This window comes from Hydra vulgaris, chromosome 02 (genome assembly GCF_038396675.1).
Source record: "Hydra vulgaris chromosome 02, alternate assembly HydraT2T_AEP".
NCBI lineage: Eukaryota > Metazoa > Cnidaria > Hydrozoa > Anthoathecata > Hydridae > Hydra > Hydra vulgaris.
The window spans coordinates 56,523,105-56,545,407 of record NC_088921.1 but is presented as its reverse complement, the minus strand read 5'-3'; the positions used below and the strand labels follow the sequence as shown (position 1 = coordinate 56,545,407).

The window sequence follows — 22,303 nt, the reverse complement described above, 5'->3', positions numbered from 1 at the left end:
AGAAAAAGTAGAACAAATCATCTTAATCAGAGAAAACATTGTCTTGTTGGGAAAGTTTGGCAAAAAAATTCTGAATTAATATTTGAAAAAGTTGTTTACATTTGACAAATGTTATTTGTGTCTATTTGTCAAAACCATGTTTACATTTTTTTTTTTTTACTTGGATTTTAATAAATTTGTTTTCAAAAATTGTTAAATTTCTCGTCTCGTCTCGTTCTCGGTCTCACGAGAAGTACTAACTTCTCGTCTCGGTCTCGTCTCGGTTTAAAAAAACCTAGTCTCGCTCATGGTTAATAAAGTTTTCAAAGAGGAAATATAAAATACAATTAATAAAAAACTTTAGGTATAAGCCAAAACAATTCTACTCGTTTGTTAAACATCAGCAATAAGTTCATGGTTATATTAAGAGACTAAATAATAAGATGTTGAGCCATAAAGTAACGGGTTTGATATTGTCAATCAATTAAATAATTAATTTAAATCAGTATTTTTACACCAAGAAAACAATGAAATACCAAATTTTCCTATTCGATCAGATAAAGATTGTCCAATATCAACTTTTACTGCGCCAAATGTAAACCAACAATTATTAAAACTAGATCCTTATAAGAGTATTGGTGTAGATAATGTGCATGGATATGTATTAAAGCAATACGCATCCAGTTTTTCAAAGCCGTTAAGTGTTCTATTTATTATATAGTTTAATAATTCCAAACTGCCTGATATTTGAAAAGCTTCAAATGTAACTCCGTTATTTAAGAAGGGTAATAGATTGATTGCAGAAAATTATAGACCTTTATCTTCAACCTCTATTGTATGTAGGGTCATGGAATCCATCATAAAGGACTGCATACTTAACTTTTTAGATGGTGAAAAGTTATTGAATAAGAATCAACAGTTTTTTGAAACATAAATCATGTGTCACCAATTTAGTAGAATCTATGAACTTGATAACATATTATTTATCCCAAAATTCGTTTTTGGATATTATTTTTTTAGATTTCACTAAGGCCTTCGACTCAGTAACAGATCAGAGATTATTGTTAAAATGATCAGCTTATGGTATAAAAGGCAAATTATTGAAGTGGATTGCAGATTTTTTTTACATTCACGTAAACAACGAGTTCTTATGGGTGATTTTATATCAGTTTGAATGATGGTCTTAAGCGGTGTTCCACAAGGTTCCGTGCTCCGGCCAATTTTATTTATTACTTTCATTAACGATTTGAATGAAATCATATCAAATAATTCAAAGTCTATGCTGATGATTCATGTAAATATTTCGACACAATGTTTATCATTACAAGGCGATATTAATGTTTTAAAGTGGTTTAAAGACTGCTTGATCAACTTAAACGTCAACAAATGTAAAGTTATGCACATTGGAAAATAGAATTTAATGTACAATTATAATATAAATAAAGAAGATGGCACACAACTAGTCTTAGAATCGTCGAATCAAGAAAGAGATTTAGGAATCACAATAAAATCGGATTTGAAATGGAAAACGCAAGTGTTAAACGCATGTAATAAAGCAAACGCCATAATTGGTCTGATAAAAATTAAAATCAGCATAATAAACGTACAAATGATACAAATTTTGTATAAATCATATCTACGACCACATTTAGAATATGCAAATGTAATATGGTGTCCCTATCTGACAGGATATATAGAAATGCTGGAAAGAATTCAATGCGAAGTAACTAATATCCCTTCAGAATTAAATAATTTATCGTACGAAAAACGCCTTAGGTATTTGAATTTAACCAGTTTGGATATAAGACGCCTGGAGATTCAGTCCTTATGTATAAAATTGTTCATGGGTATGAGAAAATTCAATGGTCAAATTTTACGTTTCCAGTTATTGATAAACCTAGGATTCATACACGTAGTCAAGGTCATAAATTGAATACTGAACTAGTAAAAAATTGTTCAGCAAGATTTAATTTTTTTACAAACAAAGCTGCAAAATTGTGGAATACCTTAAAAACCGAAGATATTAATGCAATATCATCATACTCATTTAAGGCTATTTTATCGTCTAGATATGATTACTAACGTTTACATTCACAATGGTATTGTAGCAAGCGACGTTAACAATTAAACGTTTCTTTGGTGTTTTGTGGTTGTCCTACTATAGAAACAGCTTTTTTTTTATGGTTATGTTTATAGTAACGGCTACAATAACCTAGTGATAGGTTATGCAGGGATACATTATCTCTGTTTTATCATTGATATATTATTAAATGTTCGTATTTTATTACAAAATACAAATGTTTCTAGATAAAAAAAATACGAACATTTCATATTTATTTATGGCCAAACCAGCGGCATCCCTCATCACCCTCATGAGAACTCTAAGAATGTTGGAGCTGTTTTAAAAACTGGGATAGGGATTGGTATTTGGCTTTTGTAGTGTAGTCCTATTATATTTTAAAATTGACTAGCATGACGTAGAGTGCAGGCGGTGAGATCTGTTGCAAGGACGAGCCCTTGAAAAGTGGGGTTAGTGCAGGTCTTTGGCTCTCCGAAACGTCATTGGTGATCGTAGTGCATTCCTAAGGAGGGGGAGCATTATATATTTATTACTTAATTCTAATTGGTTATGGAACCAACGTTTTTTTTACCCCTTACACTCATGAATTTTAGCGCTTTGTAAGCTTTGTGTTGTGAATTTGGTACATTAACAACATTTATACATTTTTATGTTACACAGGTGATTATTTATTATCTAGAGTTTAGATCATTAATAGTACCACATTTATTAGCCTAATTTTTCTTTTTATATTGCCCGAACAATCATTTATCATTATTTTACTTAACATTTTGTTATCTACTTATTTTATTGTTTTTTATGGTACGATAATTTAAGCCATGGTTGCCATTAATAAACCGTCGGATTTAATTTGACTTGTTTACTCATACACCATTGCCTTATGATTTGCTAAGGGGAACCATAACTCACACTCTAGTGTGAGTTATGGTTCCCCTCTTCCTGAGTTGTTAAATTTTATTCCTCCTACTAAATGGTCTTTACATTAATTTATGTTTTTTTACCTAAATGATCTACAATCTGTTTTTATTTTCACATCTCTCAGGTCTATGTAATTGGACGGCTCCGTCGGTCAATTTTTGCAATCTCTGTGTCGCATAAACAATTAAAACATTGAATCGATACAATACTCAATCTACAGGAATACATTTCTATGGAACCGTTTTAAAAATATAAAAACGTTTCTATGGAACCATTTTACAAGCCTGAGTCGTATACTTAGATAAGCCAATACCGCTTAAAAATTCAAAAAGAACATAATTAAACTTATTGCCAATCAAAATTCTTTACTTGATTTTGTTAAAAATATGCTTTTATGAGTTTGCTCCATGTCTGCAAGTTACCTATCTCAATCACCAAAAGGTGGTGGATCCGTCACTGGTTACTGATGATAATATTTTTTCTTCTTCAGGTTCTTTGGTCTTGTAACAACTAAATACTACGAAATGTATTTGTGTTTAATATTTTGAAATATTAAACACAAACACATTTTATTTTTAAAAGGCAGAAATCGCCTTGAAATATTAATAGTTGTTTACAAAAATAAAAAAATAAATAAAATAAAAAACTAATACAAACCTCCTTGTACATTTCTTTGCAGAGATAACTCCATTATGATCAAATGATACTCGATATCGTGACGATACTTGTTTTTTTGGCAAAAAAAAAATGTTTTTTAATAAATGTCAATTTTTACGCGAATTGCAAAAAATAATGTTATAAAAATTAAAATAAAAAAATATAAAAAAATAACAATAAACTAAAAGCAGCTAAGAAAAATTCAAATTTTAACACACAAAAATTTTTCGTACTAAAATATATAATAAATAAATGATAATAAAAATATATAAATAAAAACTTGAATTTTCCTACATTTATTTTTTGGTTTTATCTAAAATCTATATTTGGTTATTAAATAATTGCAAGATTTAATAATTAAGAAAAAAGAATTTTTACTATTAAATAGTACGTAGAACCTGTTATGGTTACAAGACAAAAAGTATTATTTAAATAAAACCTAGTAAAATGTATAACTTTAGATCAGCCTGATGGTATAAATATTAGTTTTTTTTTATTTTGGTTTTAGATTTCATATCTTTCTTTCCCCAAAGTTTCCCCATGCGTAATATTTAGGCTCTAAAAGCCCTAAATATTAAACATGGACAAACCTTTTCAAAAAGTTTACAATAAAGGGTTTTAAAATTTTGTCTCAAATCCGATTGCAAAATCCAAACACTTGGTTTCCCTGGTTTTTCTTGTTTCTATTGCTACCCTTTTGCAATTAACCCAAATTCATGTCTTTGTATTTAGGGTTTCTAATCGGTTTTAACCGATAATCGAAAACTGCGGTTTTTGGTCAAAACCGAAATTAATATAACCGTTGATTTTCAAACACGGTTTTGATGGGTTTTTTGTATAATGTCTTTTGAATGTTTATTTATTATAGAAAAGTATAAGAAATCAAATTAAATTTTTATTATTTAGATAGTAGCGTAACATGTCTTTTCATTTTCAAAATTATTCAAGTATTCCACAAAAAATGTTCGAATATTGAATAAAACACGCAAGTATATTCGAATATAAAATATTCGAATACTCAAATAGAATGACCAATTCTTTATATTAATGAGTTTTTATTCCTTAAAAAAGCATAGGGATATTTTTAGTGTTTATTTTGGTTCAACAAAATATTAACGTATAGGTACACTGCAGGCCAAAAGTCTCCGGACACTTGGATTTTGTTTAATTTTTTAATTAAAACTTCCATAATTATTACAAAAAAGTTCAAATATGATATTTATTTTATAAAAGATACATATAGCTACTATTTAAGAAAAAAAAAAGACAAAATATGAAATAAAAAAAATACTAACAACACTATTATTATTAAACTGTCTTTTCGTCAAAAAATAACCTATGACTTTTTATCACTTTTTTTGCAATCCGTAGCATCCTATTTATAAATTTATTTGTTATTTCGGGTGTAATTTATAACCAGGATTCTTTTAATATTTGCAATAGGTGCTCTTTGCGTGATGGGCATTTTTGTCTGACCTTTCTGTCCAATTCTTCCCACAGTAACTCTATTGGGCTCAAACCTGGTATTCGGGCCTGCCAGGTCATGTTTTTGAGGACACCATTATCCTCTTGTTCTTTTTAATAGTTCTTACATAATTTTGAGGTGTGTTTAGAGTCATTGTGTTGCATAAAAATAAAGCCACGACCAAAAGTTCTTAAGCAAAATAGCATTGTTTTCTAGAATTGTTTCATATTGTTCTTTTTTCATAATACCCTCAATTTTTATTAGATCACCTACACCAGCTGAAGAAAAAAATTCCCATACCATAACTGACCCACTACCATGCTTGATTTTTGGCACTAAACACTTTGGGATCATTTTTTCTTTTTCTGTTCTTCTGATGTAAATTCTACGTCTTTTGCCCAAACAGTTCAAATTTGGACTCGTCTGTCCATAGTACTTTTCCCCAGTTTTTTTCTGTCTTTTGGTGTTCTATAGCCCATTGTAACCTTTTCTTTTTCTTTTCAATCCGTAGCAACGGTTTCCGGACCGCTATACGGCCATAAAGTCCTGCTTGTCTAAGACGTCGTTTCGTAGAAGTTAACGAAATAGATTTTGAATGATTCCTATTAAAGCCTGAAGTTATTTCCGGGGCCGTAAGTCTTCGATTTATTTAACTCATCAATATTATACTATTATCTTCTGCTTTTGTTGTCTTCCGTGGTCTATCAGATCTTTTTTTGTCTTCAAAAATGCCTGTTTTTTTCTTTCTTTTCTTTTCGTTTGATGGTATCTTGTACAGTACTTCTGGCAACTTTTATTTTTTGCAAATTTTACAAACTGAATATCTTTCTTTATGTAATGTAATTATTTCAGAACGTTTTGCAACTGTTAAAGAAGGCTTTTTACCCATATTTTTAATTAAATAGTCGAATTAAAAAAAATTTTAATTTTTTTTCAAGATTTTTTAATGCAACCGTCATTAATACCAATTAAAAACTAAACAAAACTAAATATTCTTTATCATTTTAGTTGGCTATCATTATATTATAAATATTTACTTCATGTTTCAACAAATAAATAACTTTAACAAGACATAACTCTTAAGGGGGCTCACCCCTGTCAAAATAGCAAAAAAATAATTTTTTTTGAAATTTTTGGTTTTTCATGTTTCAAATGTAAAAATTAACGAGAAATCGACTCTGAATTAAAATTAAAAAAAAAAAAAACATAAGTATGTCTATTTCTTGATTATTTGATCATAGTCAAAAATAATCCTCTTAGTAACGTCCATAGCAACAATTTTATTTTCTCTTTTCCACTTATCTACTACACCTTTTTCTTAAAGTTAATCTTATATGATTAATCTGAGTCTGTGAAGTATTAATTTTTCTAACTGCTTCCATGTAGGTCTGGAAAAGATTTCAAAATGAACTTTGTGAGCATGTTGTCACTCACCACGCTGTCACTCAACCGCATAGACACACTACACATTGTCTGTCTAATTTTTTATTATAAATTAAATTTTGTTCTGTAGATTATTTAGTGATTATTTTGTTTATTTACAAATAACTTCTTGGCATTTTTAGTTGTGGATAAGTATTAAAATAATTATTAGTTTAAAACAAAAGCTTGATTATTAAGTTGATAATGGAAAAAAATTATGTGGCAAATGAAAAAACAATAAGAAATGACAAAATAAAAAGACTAAAGTTTGGAAGTTTAAAAAAAAAGAAAATAAAGTTTAAAGGAAATCAATACACAAGCAAAGAACAATTTGTGTCCATGCAATCTGAACTATTAAATCTTATTCCAAGTACTTCAGCATCATTACCAAAAATAAAATCGTTTACTAAGCTGTCAAGCCATGCTATTTCTCAGTCTTTAAATGATGGTATTACTTGAAATCGAATTTTGCATATGTTTAATTTATCAAACTTAATTTCAATTCTTGGTTGTCCTCAATGTAAACAAAGTTCATGTTTAAAGCTAAGTGAAAGTTTAAAACATGGATTAGCAAGTAAAATGAATGTAAAATGATTTTGCCGATGGGAGCATTCATTTTGGACATCAAAAAAACTCCCATTTATGACACAAGTGTTTGATGTAAACTACAGAATAGTATACTCAATACGTAGATGTGGTCAAGGCTTTGCTGTTATTAATAGCTTTAATGCACTTATGAATTTTCCACCACCATTTACATCAAATAACTATAACAAGATTGTTTTTAAGTTAAAAAAAAGTGTTAAGTTTATTGCCACTCAAACTATGGTTGATGCATTTTTTCAAAATCCACTAATGATGAACTATGGATGATGAATTTTTTCAAGATCCACTAAGTCACAAATGAGGTATACAGAGTTATATGGATATAGGGATTCTAAAAGTTTTATTGCAGTGGAAAACATATTCAATGGTATAAAAGTTGTAAATGCATGTTGGTGATAAACAAGCCATGAAAAAAGGGGTTACAAGTGGTTTTTGCCATGTGGCATCAAATAAAATTAACAATCTTCATGTAAATTGTCTGACTGGAAAAAAAAGTTGGTGTGGGCATCAAAGAGCTGTGGCGAGTAATGAAGTTGACAAGTTTAGGCATGGTCCAGGCTTGCCAACAAATAATGCATTGCGAGTTAAAAAAGTTATAAATATTAGAAAAGTTATAAATGAGTTGACATGTGATTCACTTCTTGACAAGTGCTCACATGGAAAAACACAAAATCAAAATGAGTCATTTAATAATATGGTTTGGGAACGTTTGCCCAAATCAACATTTGTTGGTTTACAATAACTTTCTTTGGGCATCTATGATGCTGTATCTAACTTTAACATTGGAGCTAAAGCTGTTATTAATTTGTATGAAAGACTAAACATAGTTCCAGGATTTTATACCAATCTTGGGTGTGATAAAACCAATACTAAAAGGATTAAAAATTCAATAAAACATAATGAAGTTAAAAATGTTCTCCATCGTCAAATTGGAGGACAAAAAAAACAAAAAGATGATTAAAAAAAAGCAAAATAAAGGAAAAACCTATAAAGCAGGATTATTTTAAAGTTAATTTTAAAGATGTTTTTATTTTATTCAGTTTTTTTATTCTGGATATGCTGTTTTCTTATTTTTAGTTATATATCGTTTTTTTTTTATAAAAAATGTTCTTCATGCAATATAGTCTTTTTATATAAAATTATAGATAATGTAGATGTTGTATAAATTTCCATTATCAAAACACCTTTTAAATTATTTTATTATGCTTAGAATTGAAAAGGTTTAAAAAATAATATCTTACTATAACTCTTTTTACAAAATGTTTTACGTTTTGCTTATTTTCTCAGATTGCATTTTTTCCAAATTTAATAAAATTTAGAAATGCGGTAACTTTGGTTCTATTATAGTTTTTGAGCTGATATTTTCACACAACACACATAATAGATTGTTTCATGCAATAAACCAAAAGTTTGATTTAAATATTTTACATTATCTGTGATTAACTTGTCTAAAGTTCAATTTTATGTTGAAAATATAGAAAAATATTGTTAATTTTTTAAAAACAGACATCCTCCCCAAAATAATTTTTCACTTTTTTTTGGTTTATTCCATGCATCTAATGTAAATAAATAATCTTAGAAAGTTTCATTGAAAAACAGTGTACCAACTCAATTAGCTTTCCGAATTTCAAGAATTTATGACTTTCGCCACTTTGAATTTGTAACTATGGCAATAGCTGACATTTTTTCAAAATGAAAATATATTTTTTTAAACACTATTATAATTTTCTTTTTTAATGAATACCCTAAAAATCCTATGAACTTGGAAGTTGTCGAAATATTTTTAAATAAAAAAACAAACTTATTTATGTTTGAAGTTTGAGGTCAGTAATACCCAATTACTGACCTCAAACTTACATAAACGCTTAAAATTAGTAAGTTTAAATATTATAAATTAATATTATTAATTAATTTAATGATACAGGATAGATTTTAGCTTTTTATATAAAAATATCAAGTATCCAGAAACTTTTGGCCTGCAGTGTATGTAATAAAAATAATTATCAATGTTTCTAATTCTTTATAATTCTTATAATAAAAATATATTTTGAAAAATATATTCTCCAGGTAAATCATGTCAACAGTATGGAAATTTGCTGCCCGGCGTAAAATTCCAAATTCAAGAGATGTTAAAGGCATCTGTAATGGATACAGTTCTTTTGTAACATGTTCTGGTGGATCCACAACTACTTTGTGGAATCATATTTTGCGTCATAAAATCACTATCAATAGCACTTTGACTGGGAATTAAGCAGCAGCTCAAAATCACCACCAGTAAAAAACAAAAAAACCATGGATAGTTATTTACAAAAAAAGAACCTTAAAGAAATTGTAGCTGATCTAGCTACAGACGGTGTTTTGATTAATACGATAACAAACAACAAATTTATTCTCTCATCGATTTAGCAAAGAGGAAATCATCTTCCTAAAAGTCCAACAACTGTGATGAATCCATCATGATTTTTTTGATAAAAAGGAAGTGATGAAACAAAAAACTATTGAAAAATTAAAATGGGACATAAGTTCAGCTTAACGAGATATAGTAGGTTCTTCTCAAGATGGTGCAGCAATAAACAAGAAGCTCATGCAGTTAACGGACATTGTTGATCAGTTTTGCTTTAATCATGCAATTCATCTTGATGTATGCGACACGTTATACAAGAAAAATAAAGACACAGGCAAACCAATTCCCAAGGAAACGGACAGTGATTCAGAAGAAGATAAACATGGAGTTTAAAATGATAATTTTAGTTTTGAATCAATAAACAATGAGATTAATGTTGACTACCCTGAAATTTTGATGAATGCTCATAAAGTAGTGAAATTAATAAAAATATCATCAGTTCGTAATCAAATTTTTCAGAAGAAAATTACTGAGGAATTAGGTAAAAAAATCGAACTGCATCTCAATGTTCATCATCATTGGAATTCACTTTTTTCAATGACTGCGTCTTTGTTACTAATTAAAAAATGCTTATTCCAGACATTTACTGAATTAAATGCTCTTGATCTAATCAACAAGCTAGGTTTTAAGTCATTTCCTTCATTACGTGCAGCTTTAGAGCCAGCAAAACTAGCAGTGGAATTCCTTAGCAGAGAAGATACAATGTTATCGACAGCAGATACTGTTCTTGAATGCATGCTTTCAAAACTATTTGCTATAAATACAGAAATTGCAACTTTATTGCATTCAGATTTAAAAAAGCGCACCAATGAAAGATGAGGAACCACTACCAGCTGAAGCACTATGTGCAACATCGGATAGTTCACCTGTTTCAAAATTTTTTTAAAGAAAACTAAAGATTTTAACAAATTTATCAGATAATCGTGATCTGATTTTTGTGCAGAAACTAGAGCAGCTTGAAAAAACGCATTCAATATTTGTTGAGGTGGGCTTGCTAGAGAGTATTGCATTGAAAATTTTTTCAAGATTTTCTGGTCTTTTGCCTGTTTTCGGTACAACAAAAACTCTTGCTTAAGCCACTTGAATTGATCGGTAGGTTTAGGCAAGTGTGTGATGTTATCTTTATTGAGAAGTGTATTTAATTCATCCTAATGGATGGATTGAGAAGTGTATTTAGTTCATCCTAATGGATGAATTAAATAAAATTCTCAATAAAGATAGCGATCAATTCAAGTGGCTTAAGCAAGAGTTTTTGTTGTACCGAAAACAGGCAAAAGACCAGAAAGTCTTGAAAAATTTATCAATGCAATACTCTCTATAAAGCCCACCTCAACAAATGTTGAACGCTTTTTTTCAAGCTGCTCTAGTTTCTACACAAAAATCAGATCACAATTATCTGCTAAATTGTTAAAATCTTTAGTTTTCTTTAAAAAAATTTCACAATAAAAATAAGTCATTATAAGTTTTATTTCGAAATGTAAACATGATGTTAGAACACTTTGTTTAAATAACTTTTTTAAATAAATAATGCAAGATAAACTTACATAAGTTTTATTAACTAACATAAAAAAACGAAAACCATGGTTAACCGCAGGTGTTTTTTTTAATTAAAACCAAAACCGCGGTTTTTTATAAATGCAGTTTTTTAGAAACCTATTTGTATTATGGTATTACAAGTTGATTTAAGATTATTACAAAAATGTAAAAATATTTAGCATTATTCAGTATTTTACTTAATAATTCCAGATATATTTCTCACTAATTGTTCTCATTTTAAATATTATTATAAATAAAAATTTAAACAATTTTTAGCATTATATATTAGTTAGATGTAATAAAAATACAAAGAATAAGTATAAATAGATAAAAAAATATATATATTTTTTTTTGTTAAATCACCTCCTCAAGGCTGAGAAGGCGACTGCAGAAGAGGAGGCTACTCATTTGTGGTATAACCCTCTCTTAACTCTATAACTCCGAAATATGAACCTTGACAAACAAGACCGCTGCGTGGAGAAACATATTGAGTGCGGTACTACCAGGGATGTGGTGGGGATTTTTATATAAATTAAAATAAATAGAATAAATATGTAAATTTTGATAAAGTTTGGTTAAAGTGTTTGTACAAGCATTCTATTTTAGGGAATTAAAGATATTGTTAATCTTACCAAAATATGGAATCTTTTAACAGGCTTTCATACAGTGTAAAGAATCTTCTTTATCAATTGCCTTTGAATTGTGCTGAATTATGCAAAGAGATATCATATGAGATACATAATAGTGAAATATTGCGCGGTATCATATATTTTCTAGTTGATAGTTGGACACTCATAAAAGAAAATAATAATATATGGAATTTTTCTACAACTGTTTGCCTTCACACCACTTGTGTGTTAGAAGCAGTGGAGGTATTTAATGGGGAAAAACTTTTTTGTCAGGTTAGTTTACCCAAAACAATTTTTAAGATATAAGATTGTGACTTTAGTACGTATAAAATGTATTTTTAAATAAATTCTGTTTTTGCAGAGATCTTTTTAATAATAATTTCATGTAATTTAAGTACATGCGTTAAAAGTTAATGTATTTTTTATATTGTTATTTTTAAAATTGTTAATAATAGCTTTTTTTTTAAATTATGCTCTATGTTGTCTTTTAGGCTACAGTAGATTGAATGGTAAATTTCTAATTATTTTGAGTTACAACTTTTTAAAATTTTATTTTAATTAAAGATATTTGAATAACAATTAGGCTAGTGTTGAAATAGATATAAAGTGCATAGCATTTGGCGCAGATTGCAGTTATTAGAAAACATTAACAAAGTTCATTTGTTTATGTTTTCTAATAATTAATAAAGTTAGTAGCCATGGTTTTACAATGCTTGTCTGTTGGTTATAACGTTGTAACTTAAATTAGGAACCACCAAAGTTTATACATATTTGTATCAATGGCTCAATATTTTATCTTCAAATATTTATAGTCAAATTGAAAGTTGAATTTAAATTTCATATGATTTAAAAATTTGAGGAAAAACAAATCAAGTTGGCTTCATAAAATAACTATGATCCACTTTATAAAATTAGAGCTGCTGAATCAAAAAAGTTTTGGTTTTATACAAACTATTGTTAATTTGGGCATGCTACTTGGCAAATATGGTTGCCAAAGACCCAAATAAAAAACATATATTCAAGATCCCCTCTGTCTTGGGGAGGTAAATACAGTAAATGAAAAGAATGCACCAATGACAGCTGGTATATATGTTATAAAATCAAAAAAAGTATAGGCAGCTTGTTGCAGTTTAGAACTCAAATATATCCTAAAATATAATGTCCATATGCCTGAAAAGTCCAATTTTCTGCCATTTTGAGATGCGTGTAAATTTTTCAACACTTAATTTTGATCTAAGAATAACAGCATATAAGTCCATTAGACCCAACTATCTAAAAATGCAAACATAAACTTGTCAAATGCGCACAAAAAATGCCAGCAATTTTAAGTAACTCTAATTTTCAATTCTCAATAGTTAAATGCGTTATTAGAAACCAGTGCCCCTCTAACTTGCCTACTGGTCCATTATAAGGGGTGCAACTAATTAAGTCATATCTTTACAAAAAGAAAGATATGGTTGGTTGCCCCCCCCCCCCTATGATCTGGTCTCTATAGTGGATAGGGACACAAATAAAGGGTAGTAACTATTCAGAGACCATTATGGTTTAAATGAAGGTCTCTAAATTAATTTAGATATTTAGATATATAATATCTAAATTTCTAAATATAATTTAAATATCTAAATTAATTTTTAATTGAAAGCATTGTTTCTTTAAATTCCATTTTATTATAGGTGATCAAAGCCAAATAGAAATAGCCCTTTGAAGATTTTGACACCAAAAGACATTTTGAGTTGCTAAAAAAAGTATGTATAAACATCAGCTATAAAAAAAAATTGAAAGATTTATTATTTCTCATCTCAATCATGCTGTTTAAAATTTCATGTAACATCAATGAGCAGTAAATATGACATTTTTCAGCTTGAAGATACTTGCTTACTGGAAAATCACTGAAATTGACATCAATTTTCATTAAATATTTGATTGTGCATTTTTTTGGTGAATTTTTCCTGGTAGGATAACAGTTCTTATATGTAATTCTGTTTGTGTCAGCTGTTTACAAATAGCTGGCTATTTCAAATATTCAATAATACCAGGTATCGCGTGAGTGACATTATTGCAAGATACATAAGATTGAGCTCAAAAACACTAGATAGTTTTACTTCTATCTTGTTAAAAAAAAAGATTAAAAAAATCATCATGTATTAATTGTTATTAATTATCAATTAATAATAAAAAATAATAAAATCAAAAAATAATAAAAGCTGTTTGTAACTTGTTTTAACTTTTTTTCTTCAAGAATCTCTATTTATTTTTATTACACAATTATTTAATACCCCTTAAATATTATAAAAATCTTTTAAAAACTGTTCAGCATTATTTTGAAAAATATGAATCATTTTTGACTTTAAGATAAAATAATTCTTAATTGTGTAAATTATGTTTAAATTATTACATTAAAACAATATTGAAACTCTTTAAAAAGTTACTCCCCCTTTATTTGTGTCCCTATTCATTATAAAGACCCAATCAAGGAGGTTTAACTGACCATATCTTTTTTTTATTAAGAAACTACTTATAATTAGTTGCACCCTTCACATAGGTCAGTTGGCAGATTAGTGGGGCACTGGTTTCTAGTAACACATTCAACTGTTGATGATTGAAAAATAGTCTTATTTAAAAATGCTGGCATTTTTGGTGTGGATTTGACAAGTTTATAATGTTTGCATTTTCAGATAGTTGGGTCTAATGGTCTTATATGCTGTAATCTTAGATCAAAACAAAGTGTTAGAAAAATTTACAAGCACCTCAAAATGGCTGAAAATTAGACTTTTTAGGCAAGTGGACATGTTGCTTTTAGATATATTTAAGTTCTAAACTGCAACAAGCTGCCTATATTTTTCCCATTTATTGCAGACATTACTAGCTAATCAGAAAACTTATATGTAAAGACTTGTGGATGAATAGAATAATGCTACAGTTAGTTTCATTTTGGGATATTTTAGCAATTTTCAGATTTTTCTATAGTTGGTATCATAATTTTTCTCTAATACAATACAAGTTTTTAAATAAATAATTTGTATTTTTTGTATTTCTAGTCTGTCTTTCTAAAAACTTACTGAATAAAGTATATAAAAATATTTTCTTACGCTTGTTTTAATTAATTTTTTAAAATTCTTTTTAAATTTTTTAAACTTATTTTTCTTTTGTTTTTCTTAACTTGCGTTACCAAATTTTTGTTATTTAACAAAAAAAATGACTTACCTTCTACCTAACAGAAACCCCTATGAATTTCCAAAATATTCCAAATTAGGCTTTAAATGATGTTATCAAAAAAGATATGAAGCAGTTTTTTAGTAAAAAAATTTCAGTTTTTATTTTAGAGCAAAAAAATTGTTAAATTGAGTTATTCTTTTTTTTTCGAAAAAAGTCTGTGGGCTAGTCGCTGAAACACCTTTGAGTAGTAATCGTCTATTTGTCTTTGGATTCTAATTATAGTAATATTTAGTTTCAAGAAAGTAAATATTTAGTTGAAACAAAAATTTAATAACTTCAATACAAATAGAATTTGATTCATCAATATTTTTTACACTCTTACTTTTTTATTATATGCTATTATGCTTTACTTATAGACTGTAATTCTGAAAAATATATGAATAAAGAACGGGCCACTAATGTACTATTAAAATTCCTTGATACTACTGTTAGCACCAATATACTCTGTACTTTAAAAGACCTTTACTGTAGCTACTAATATAATAAGGAACGGTGTACGTACAAAACTACTTGAAAGTCTGAAATTTCAAATTTAACCTATCTACATAATGCACATAATAAGATGTAAAAATCAGAAAAATCAGATATTGTGTCCCACAAAGTTTTCTTTAAATTGGTCAAAATATAATTTACTGACCTAATATATATATATATATATATATATATATATATATATATATATATATATATATATATATATATATATATATATATATATATATATATATATTTATTGCATTTCTGATGAGTCTTTATTGATGAAACACTGTAAAATGAGAAAAATTTTAGTTAAGTGATTTTTTACTAATTTATATATATATATATATATATATATATATATATATATATATATATATATATATATATATATATATATATATATATATATATATATACTGCAGAAAAACTTTACTCTATTTTAATAAGGAAACGTGGAAGAAAAAACCACGCACAAATTCTTTGATGTAACTATGGGAAGTTACGACGGAGCAGAAATTTGCGAATTTGTAGGTTTATATATTTTAAATACCCTAGCTAAAATAATCCAAATTAGGTCTTTATCGCGACGACGGTTTAATAATAATACATAAAAAATCAGGGGCACAACTCGATAAAATTAGAAAGGATATTAATAAAGTTTTTAAAAACATTGGCTTCCAAACTAATATTAATCATAAATTTAAAAATAGTGAATTTTCTTGATGTCACATTTAACCTCTCAGAAAGTTCCTATAAGCCCTACAAAAAGCCTGATGACGAATTATTGTATATTAATGTGAATTCGAACCATCCCCCTCAAATTCTAAAACAAATTCCTATTTCAATTAACAATAGGCTAAACCAAAACTCTTCTAATAAAAATATTTTTAACTCCTCTAAACGCGTTTATGAAGATGCCCTTAAAAAAAGTGGCTTTCAAAATTTCGAGCTAAAATTTGAAAAGAAAATTGCAAAAAAGCGTAATAGAAATAGAAACATAATTTGGTTCAACCCCCAACTAGTACAACAAAAATGTTTCAACAAATATAGGTAAAATTTTTCTAAAATTAGTAGACAAACATCTTCCTCCCTCTAATAAATTACATAAGATTTTTAACTGAAATACCATTAAAGTAAGTTATAGTTGTACAAAAAATTTAGAAAGAATTATAAAAGGCCACAACTACACGTTAATTTATAAAAACGAACATATAAAAGAAAAAAACACTGATTATTGTAATTGTAAACAAAAAATAGATTGCCCTCGAAATGGAAAATGCTTTTTGATAAATGTAATTTACAAGTGCATTGTTTCCTCACATAATAACCCTGATATATTGGCTTAACCGAGGGGAATGGAAAAAGCGTTATGCCAACAACAAACAATTGTTTAAACACAAAAAATATTCAAAAGAGACTATGCTGTCAAAATATATTTGGGATTTAAAAGAAAAAAAGAAAAATTTTAATTTACAATGGTCTATTCTAAAATCTGCCCCTGCCTATAATAACATTTCCAAAAAATGTATACTATGTTTGCAAGATAAATTTGAAATGATTACTCATTTAAATCAGGAAAATTTATTAAATAAAAAATCTGAATTAATTTCTAAATGTAGGCACGAAAATAAATACCTCTTAAAAAATTATAAAAACAAATGACCAAATTAAACTATTCCCATTCCAAAGAAATTTATTTAATAATTACTTTCTGTAACTTCCCGTTAACCAAAAAAATATAGTAATTAAAATTTTTTTATAATAATTTATAACTTCCTGTAAAATATATGTAAAATATATTTTCTATAAATTGAATTTTTTTTGAGATTCAGTAACTCTTCTTGATGATCCAGCAATGGTGAAACTTCAAGTAGAAGAAAAAGTTAGATAAGTGTTTTTTACTAATTTTATATATATATATATATATATATATATATATATATATATATATATATATATATATATATATATATATATATATATATATATATATATATATATATATATTAGGGCTGTCCAAAAAAATTTTTTTTTTCAGATTTGATTGCATAGTTGTTTATTTTGTGCCATTTGACATAGTAATTAACTGTGCAAAAAATCTTTCCAATCAGATAATGTTTAGGGGGTGCTCAATGACCATAAAGTTTTACGAAAAATGTGAAAAACATGGAAAAAGTAACAAAGTTCCACAAATTTCTAAAACCCGGTTAATTAGATTTTTCAGATTTGATCAGTTTTAATTATCTCTAAATATTAAATTCTGAATACAAATTACAATCCACATCCACTTTAGACTGGTTTATTAGCAGAGAAATTAATGAAATAAAATACTGCAATACGACTAAAGTTCTGCGGTTTTTGTTATATCAGAATTTTTCCAAAATAAAACACTAGGATTTTTGACTCTTTGTCATTGATTAAAATACGAATTATAAACAAAAAAACATATGAGCAATTAACATTTAATTATCGTAATGTTATAGTTCGTGCAATGTTAATGCTAGCGAGGACTATAACTCTTCAGAGTACACTTTCTGGCATCTGGCACTCGCTTTCTGTGATCCTCAACCACCTGAATTAACCTCTGCATTTCAGATTCATTCCTTGTAATCGATTCATTAAACATCGACATTAAAGCCACAGATCGTTCGGCAGCATCATTTACTACTTTCAATGAATATACTAAATTTTTTCCTTCTTGGTATTCTGGGGAATCATTCCAGGTAGCTGGATCGTTGTTGAACAGAAAATCAATATCAACCTTCATTGACCGCAACGCACTTGCTGAAACTGATGTCACCAGCATGTCCAGAGATTTCTTCTCTAGACTTTCAATGTTCTTTAATTTGATCAACCTTTCAGACCAGTTCTCACCGTGAAATTTCATGTTGGAAATCATTTTTCGCTTCTCTTCTGTTTGAAGTTTGTTTGAAAACAAAGCTAGTGGGACCAATTCTGGTGAAAGGTACCACAAATGGTTTTGAAAGTTCTTGACTGCTGCTTCGGAAATCGTTTTATTCACAACTGCAAACTGCTTAAGTTGCTGAAACAAGTCATTAACTGGAGCATCGCTGGCATTTGTGCATGATATCCAAGATTTTACATAAACCAGACTAGCAAATAAGCAAAATTCACAGAGATTTTTTTCCTCTTTTGTGGTCAACTTGAACTCTTCACGAAATAAATAAATCTTAAAACAATAAATAACCTTGGCCATCCAGCGAGCCATGTGATAAGCACCAGGGATCTTGAAATGATAATTTTTCTCTTCTTGATCAGGCAGTTTTCCAAGTATTAACAGACAGAGATCCATGATTTCTTTGTAGTCATCCCTTGGCATTTTAACATGCAGGTTTTCTTTGAGGAATGCAATCACTTCATTTTGTAGTTCTTGCACCAGGGGTATTTTCATTTGAATGTCATCCAAAGGTTTAAAATTTCCTTGATTAACTTTGGGCCAATATTGCTGAAATCTCTGGAAAAGAGGTATGTTGGGACCAGATGATGGTCCAAATAGTGATCTAAACACTCCTGCTACTATGATCTCATGAACATGGTGTCTGCAAGCGAAATATAACAAATTTCTACCTATATGTTTCTCTAGAACTACACATGCACCATTTTTGGAGCCAGTGTTAGAGGCTGTAGTATCAAAACTCATTCCAATAACATCACCAATTATGTCCCAGAAATTAAGCAGATGAATAACTGCTTTTGCTTGGGCTTCTCCAGTTCCAGCTGATAGTTTTGCTATTCCAAGTATTTTGTCAACATTGTGACCTGTCACACCTACAGATAGCCGGTCAACATTTGCTTTATGGGCTGCAGAATTTGTATGATCTATCATCAGTTTGCCATCCCAGTGGACGATTAATGGTGGTTTGTCCAAATCGCAGAATTCAGTTCGAACAGTGGCTTCAATATTTGATCGATGATAGGTTCGTTTTCTATGGACTGTAGAACGTGACAATGATCCATCATCGAGGTTCTGTCCACCAGCCCTTGCAATTGCTGCTGCTAGTATAGTAAATTTTGTGTCAGATAGATTAATTCTGTCTAATGTTGATGAAACATCAGGCGAGTCAAGAATTGTATCTAAGATACATTGTCGTTTTGGAGTACTTGCTAAACTTGATTCAGCTGACCCTGAAGAACTTGCTTTACTGACTTGTTGTCTGTAATAAACAGGGATTTCTATCTCAAAATCTCTATCAACCATTTTGTCATTATCAACAGCATCGTTATCGTTGTCATCACTATAACTTTCGTCATGTAAAGGTTCAATAACAGGAACTATTGCACTCGCACCAGATTGTCTTTGCTCTTCTTTTAGCTTTCGTTCTCTCTCAGCTTGTTTCCTTGCTTCATTTCTTTCTTCTAATTTTGAAAGTTCTTTGTCCTCTCCAAACATCACCATTTTTCTCTGACATCTCTGATCCAATAAAAATTCTTTATCTTCTTCAATTCTGATTATGGTTTCAGCATCCTTGTGGGCAATGTCAAAAAGTAGGCCAATGGTGTCTGTAAATGATTTCTCTCTCGATTTCTGAGAATCTGACAATCTGGATTTATTTTTTTTTATTAATTTAAATTCCTGGACTAAAGTTTTCAACTTTGAGACTACATTCGGATGAAATGCTGTCGGAATACGGGCTTTATTCCAAATAATAATCAGTTCATCAACAGTTGTTTTAAGACTTTCAGGCACTGACTTTTTGGTTGAATTAAGATGATAAAAAAATGTTTTTAAAACATCAGATGTTACGGGAAGAACTTTATCTGGAAGATTTGGCTCTGGTTGTCCAATTAAAAAGATTTTGGTTTGAAGTCATGTAGAGATAGCAACACGAGATGATGCTGCCATTTCAATGATAACTGAAATATTATGAGAAAATCAAAACTCAATACCATATTATACAAACTTATCATTCAGTTGTTGGTTTATGCAGCTGCAGCAATATATTATAATAATTATTACTAAAGAAATTAAATAAATATTTTCAAATTAGAAATTATTATTATCTGCACTTAATAACAAACAATACACTACCAGACTACCATGCTAGTTTTCTGTAATAGGTTACTAAGGTTAGGTACTATCAAAATATTAATACATTTGTTGTCAAACTGAAATTCCAAATAAAAATAATATTTATACTTGTAAACCTTTTTATTCTGTTTGAACAAATTCTAAATTGAGTTAAATAATAGTATTAAAATTATGAATACAAATTTTAACAAAATGATATAAACACAGTTGTTTTAAACACTAGCAGACATTTTTTAGTCTGGTGCCCTGATGACAGTTAATCTGCTGCACTTTAATTAATCTATATAGCACGCAATCAGACAATATTTCAGTGGAAAAAATCTAACTAACCAGGTTCTAGAAATTTTTGGAACTTTGGAACTTTTTACACGTTTTTGACGTTTTTCGTAAAACTTTATGGTCATTGAGCACCCCCTAAACATTATCTGATTGGAAAGATTTTTTCCACAGTCAAATACTATGTCAAATGGCACAAAATAAACAACTATGCATTCAAATCCGAGAAAAAATTTTTTTTCCTGTGTTCACATGAACAGCCCTAATATATATATATATATATATATATATATATATATATATATATATATATATATATATATATATATATATATATATATATATATATATATAATATATACATATATAATATATATATATATATATAATATATACATATATAATATATATATATATATATATATATATATATGTATATACAAATCTCGGAATTGGACGAAAGTCAAAACCATTCATTTAATTACAAATTAATCATTTTTTTAAAAAACCACAAAAACGAAAATTTAATTGACCAGAATGTTTTTAAAAACATTCTGAATGTTTTTAACAATATAAACAATGTTTTTATTTTTATTTTTTTTAATAAAATGTTTTTATTTTTAATTTTTTTAATAAAATATTTTTAATTTTTTTTACTGTAAATCGTGCGCGGAGTGTTGCTACATCGACTATCTTATAGCCTGACTCATATATATATATATATATATATATATATATATATATATATATAGAACCCTTAGATGTTGTCAGAAAGTTTTTTCGATATTTTGTTGACAAAAAGTAAAAATTAAAATGCAAGACCGGAATTTTTTTTTTTTAATAATGATAGACTGCCTGCCCCAACCAAACCCTCAATCGATGTAGCAGCACTCCCTTGCGGGTCAGGCTATTTGTCAGTCGATGTAGCAGCACTCCCTTGCGAGTCAGGCTATTTGTCAGTCGATGTAGCAGCACTCCCTTGCGAGTCAGGCTATTTGTCAGTCGATGTAGCAGCACTCCCTTGCGAGTCAGGCTATAAGATAGTCGATGTAGCAACACTCCGCGCATGATTTACAGTAAAAAAATAAAAACATTTTATTAAAAAAAATAAAAATAAAAACATTTTATTAAAAAAAATAAAAATAAAAACATTGTTTATATTGTTAAAAACATTCAAAATGTTATAAAAACATTCAGAATGTTTTTAAAAACATTCTGGTCAATTAAATTTGCGTTTTTGTGGTTTTTTTAAAAAACGATTGATTTGTAATTAAATTAATGGTTTTTACTTTCGTCCAACACGGAAATGTTGGACGAAAGTCAAAAGTAATTAAAAGTGACGTATGTGTTGGCGTAAGAATCACTTTTTTCCTTCCGCTCTTCCTAAAGCCAACAAACTATAGAACTATATATATATATATATATATATATATATATATATATATATATATATATATATATATATATATATATATATATATAATAGGGGTAGTCAAAAAAAGTAACTTTTTAAATCTAAAAAACCATACCCCTAAATTTGGGGCAAATATATAAAAAATGAGCCTCAAAAAGTTTGAGCCCAATT

General features: G+C 28.3%; 1 protein-coding gene across 2 annotated transcripts in view; it reads left to right on the top strand.

Annotated features, from left to right (window-relative positions):
* Positions 1-22,303, top strand: part of LOC105848666 (uncharacterized) — a 93,651-nt gene that overhangs the window by 20,395 nt on the left and 50,953 nt on the right. The window contains exon 2 of one of the 2 annotated variants that reach the window (XM_065791452.1): positions 11,674-11,969. In XM_065791452.1, the coding sequence (XP_065647524.1) occupies positions 11,706-11,969 (264 nt within the window). In that variant the 5' untranslated portion in view covers positions 11,674-11,705. Of the gene's footprint in view, positions 1-11,648; positions 11,970-22,303 lie in introns of those variants that run through there. The other variant, XM_065791453.1, reaches the window with a different exon arrangement.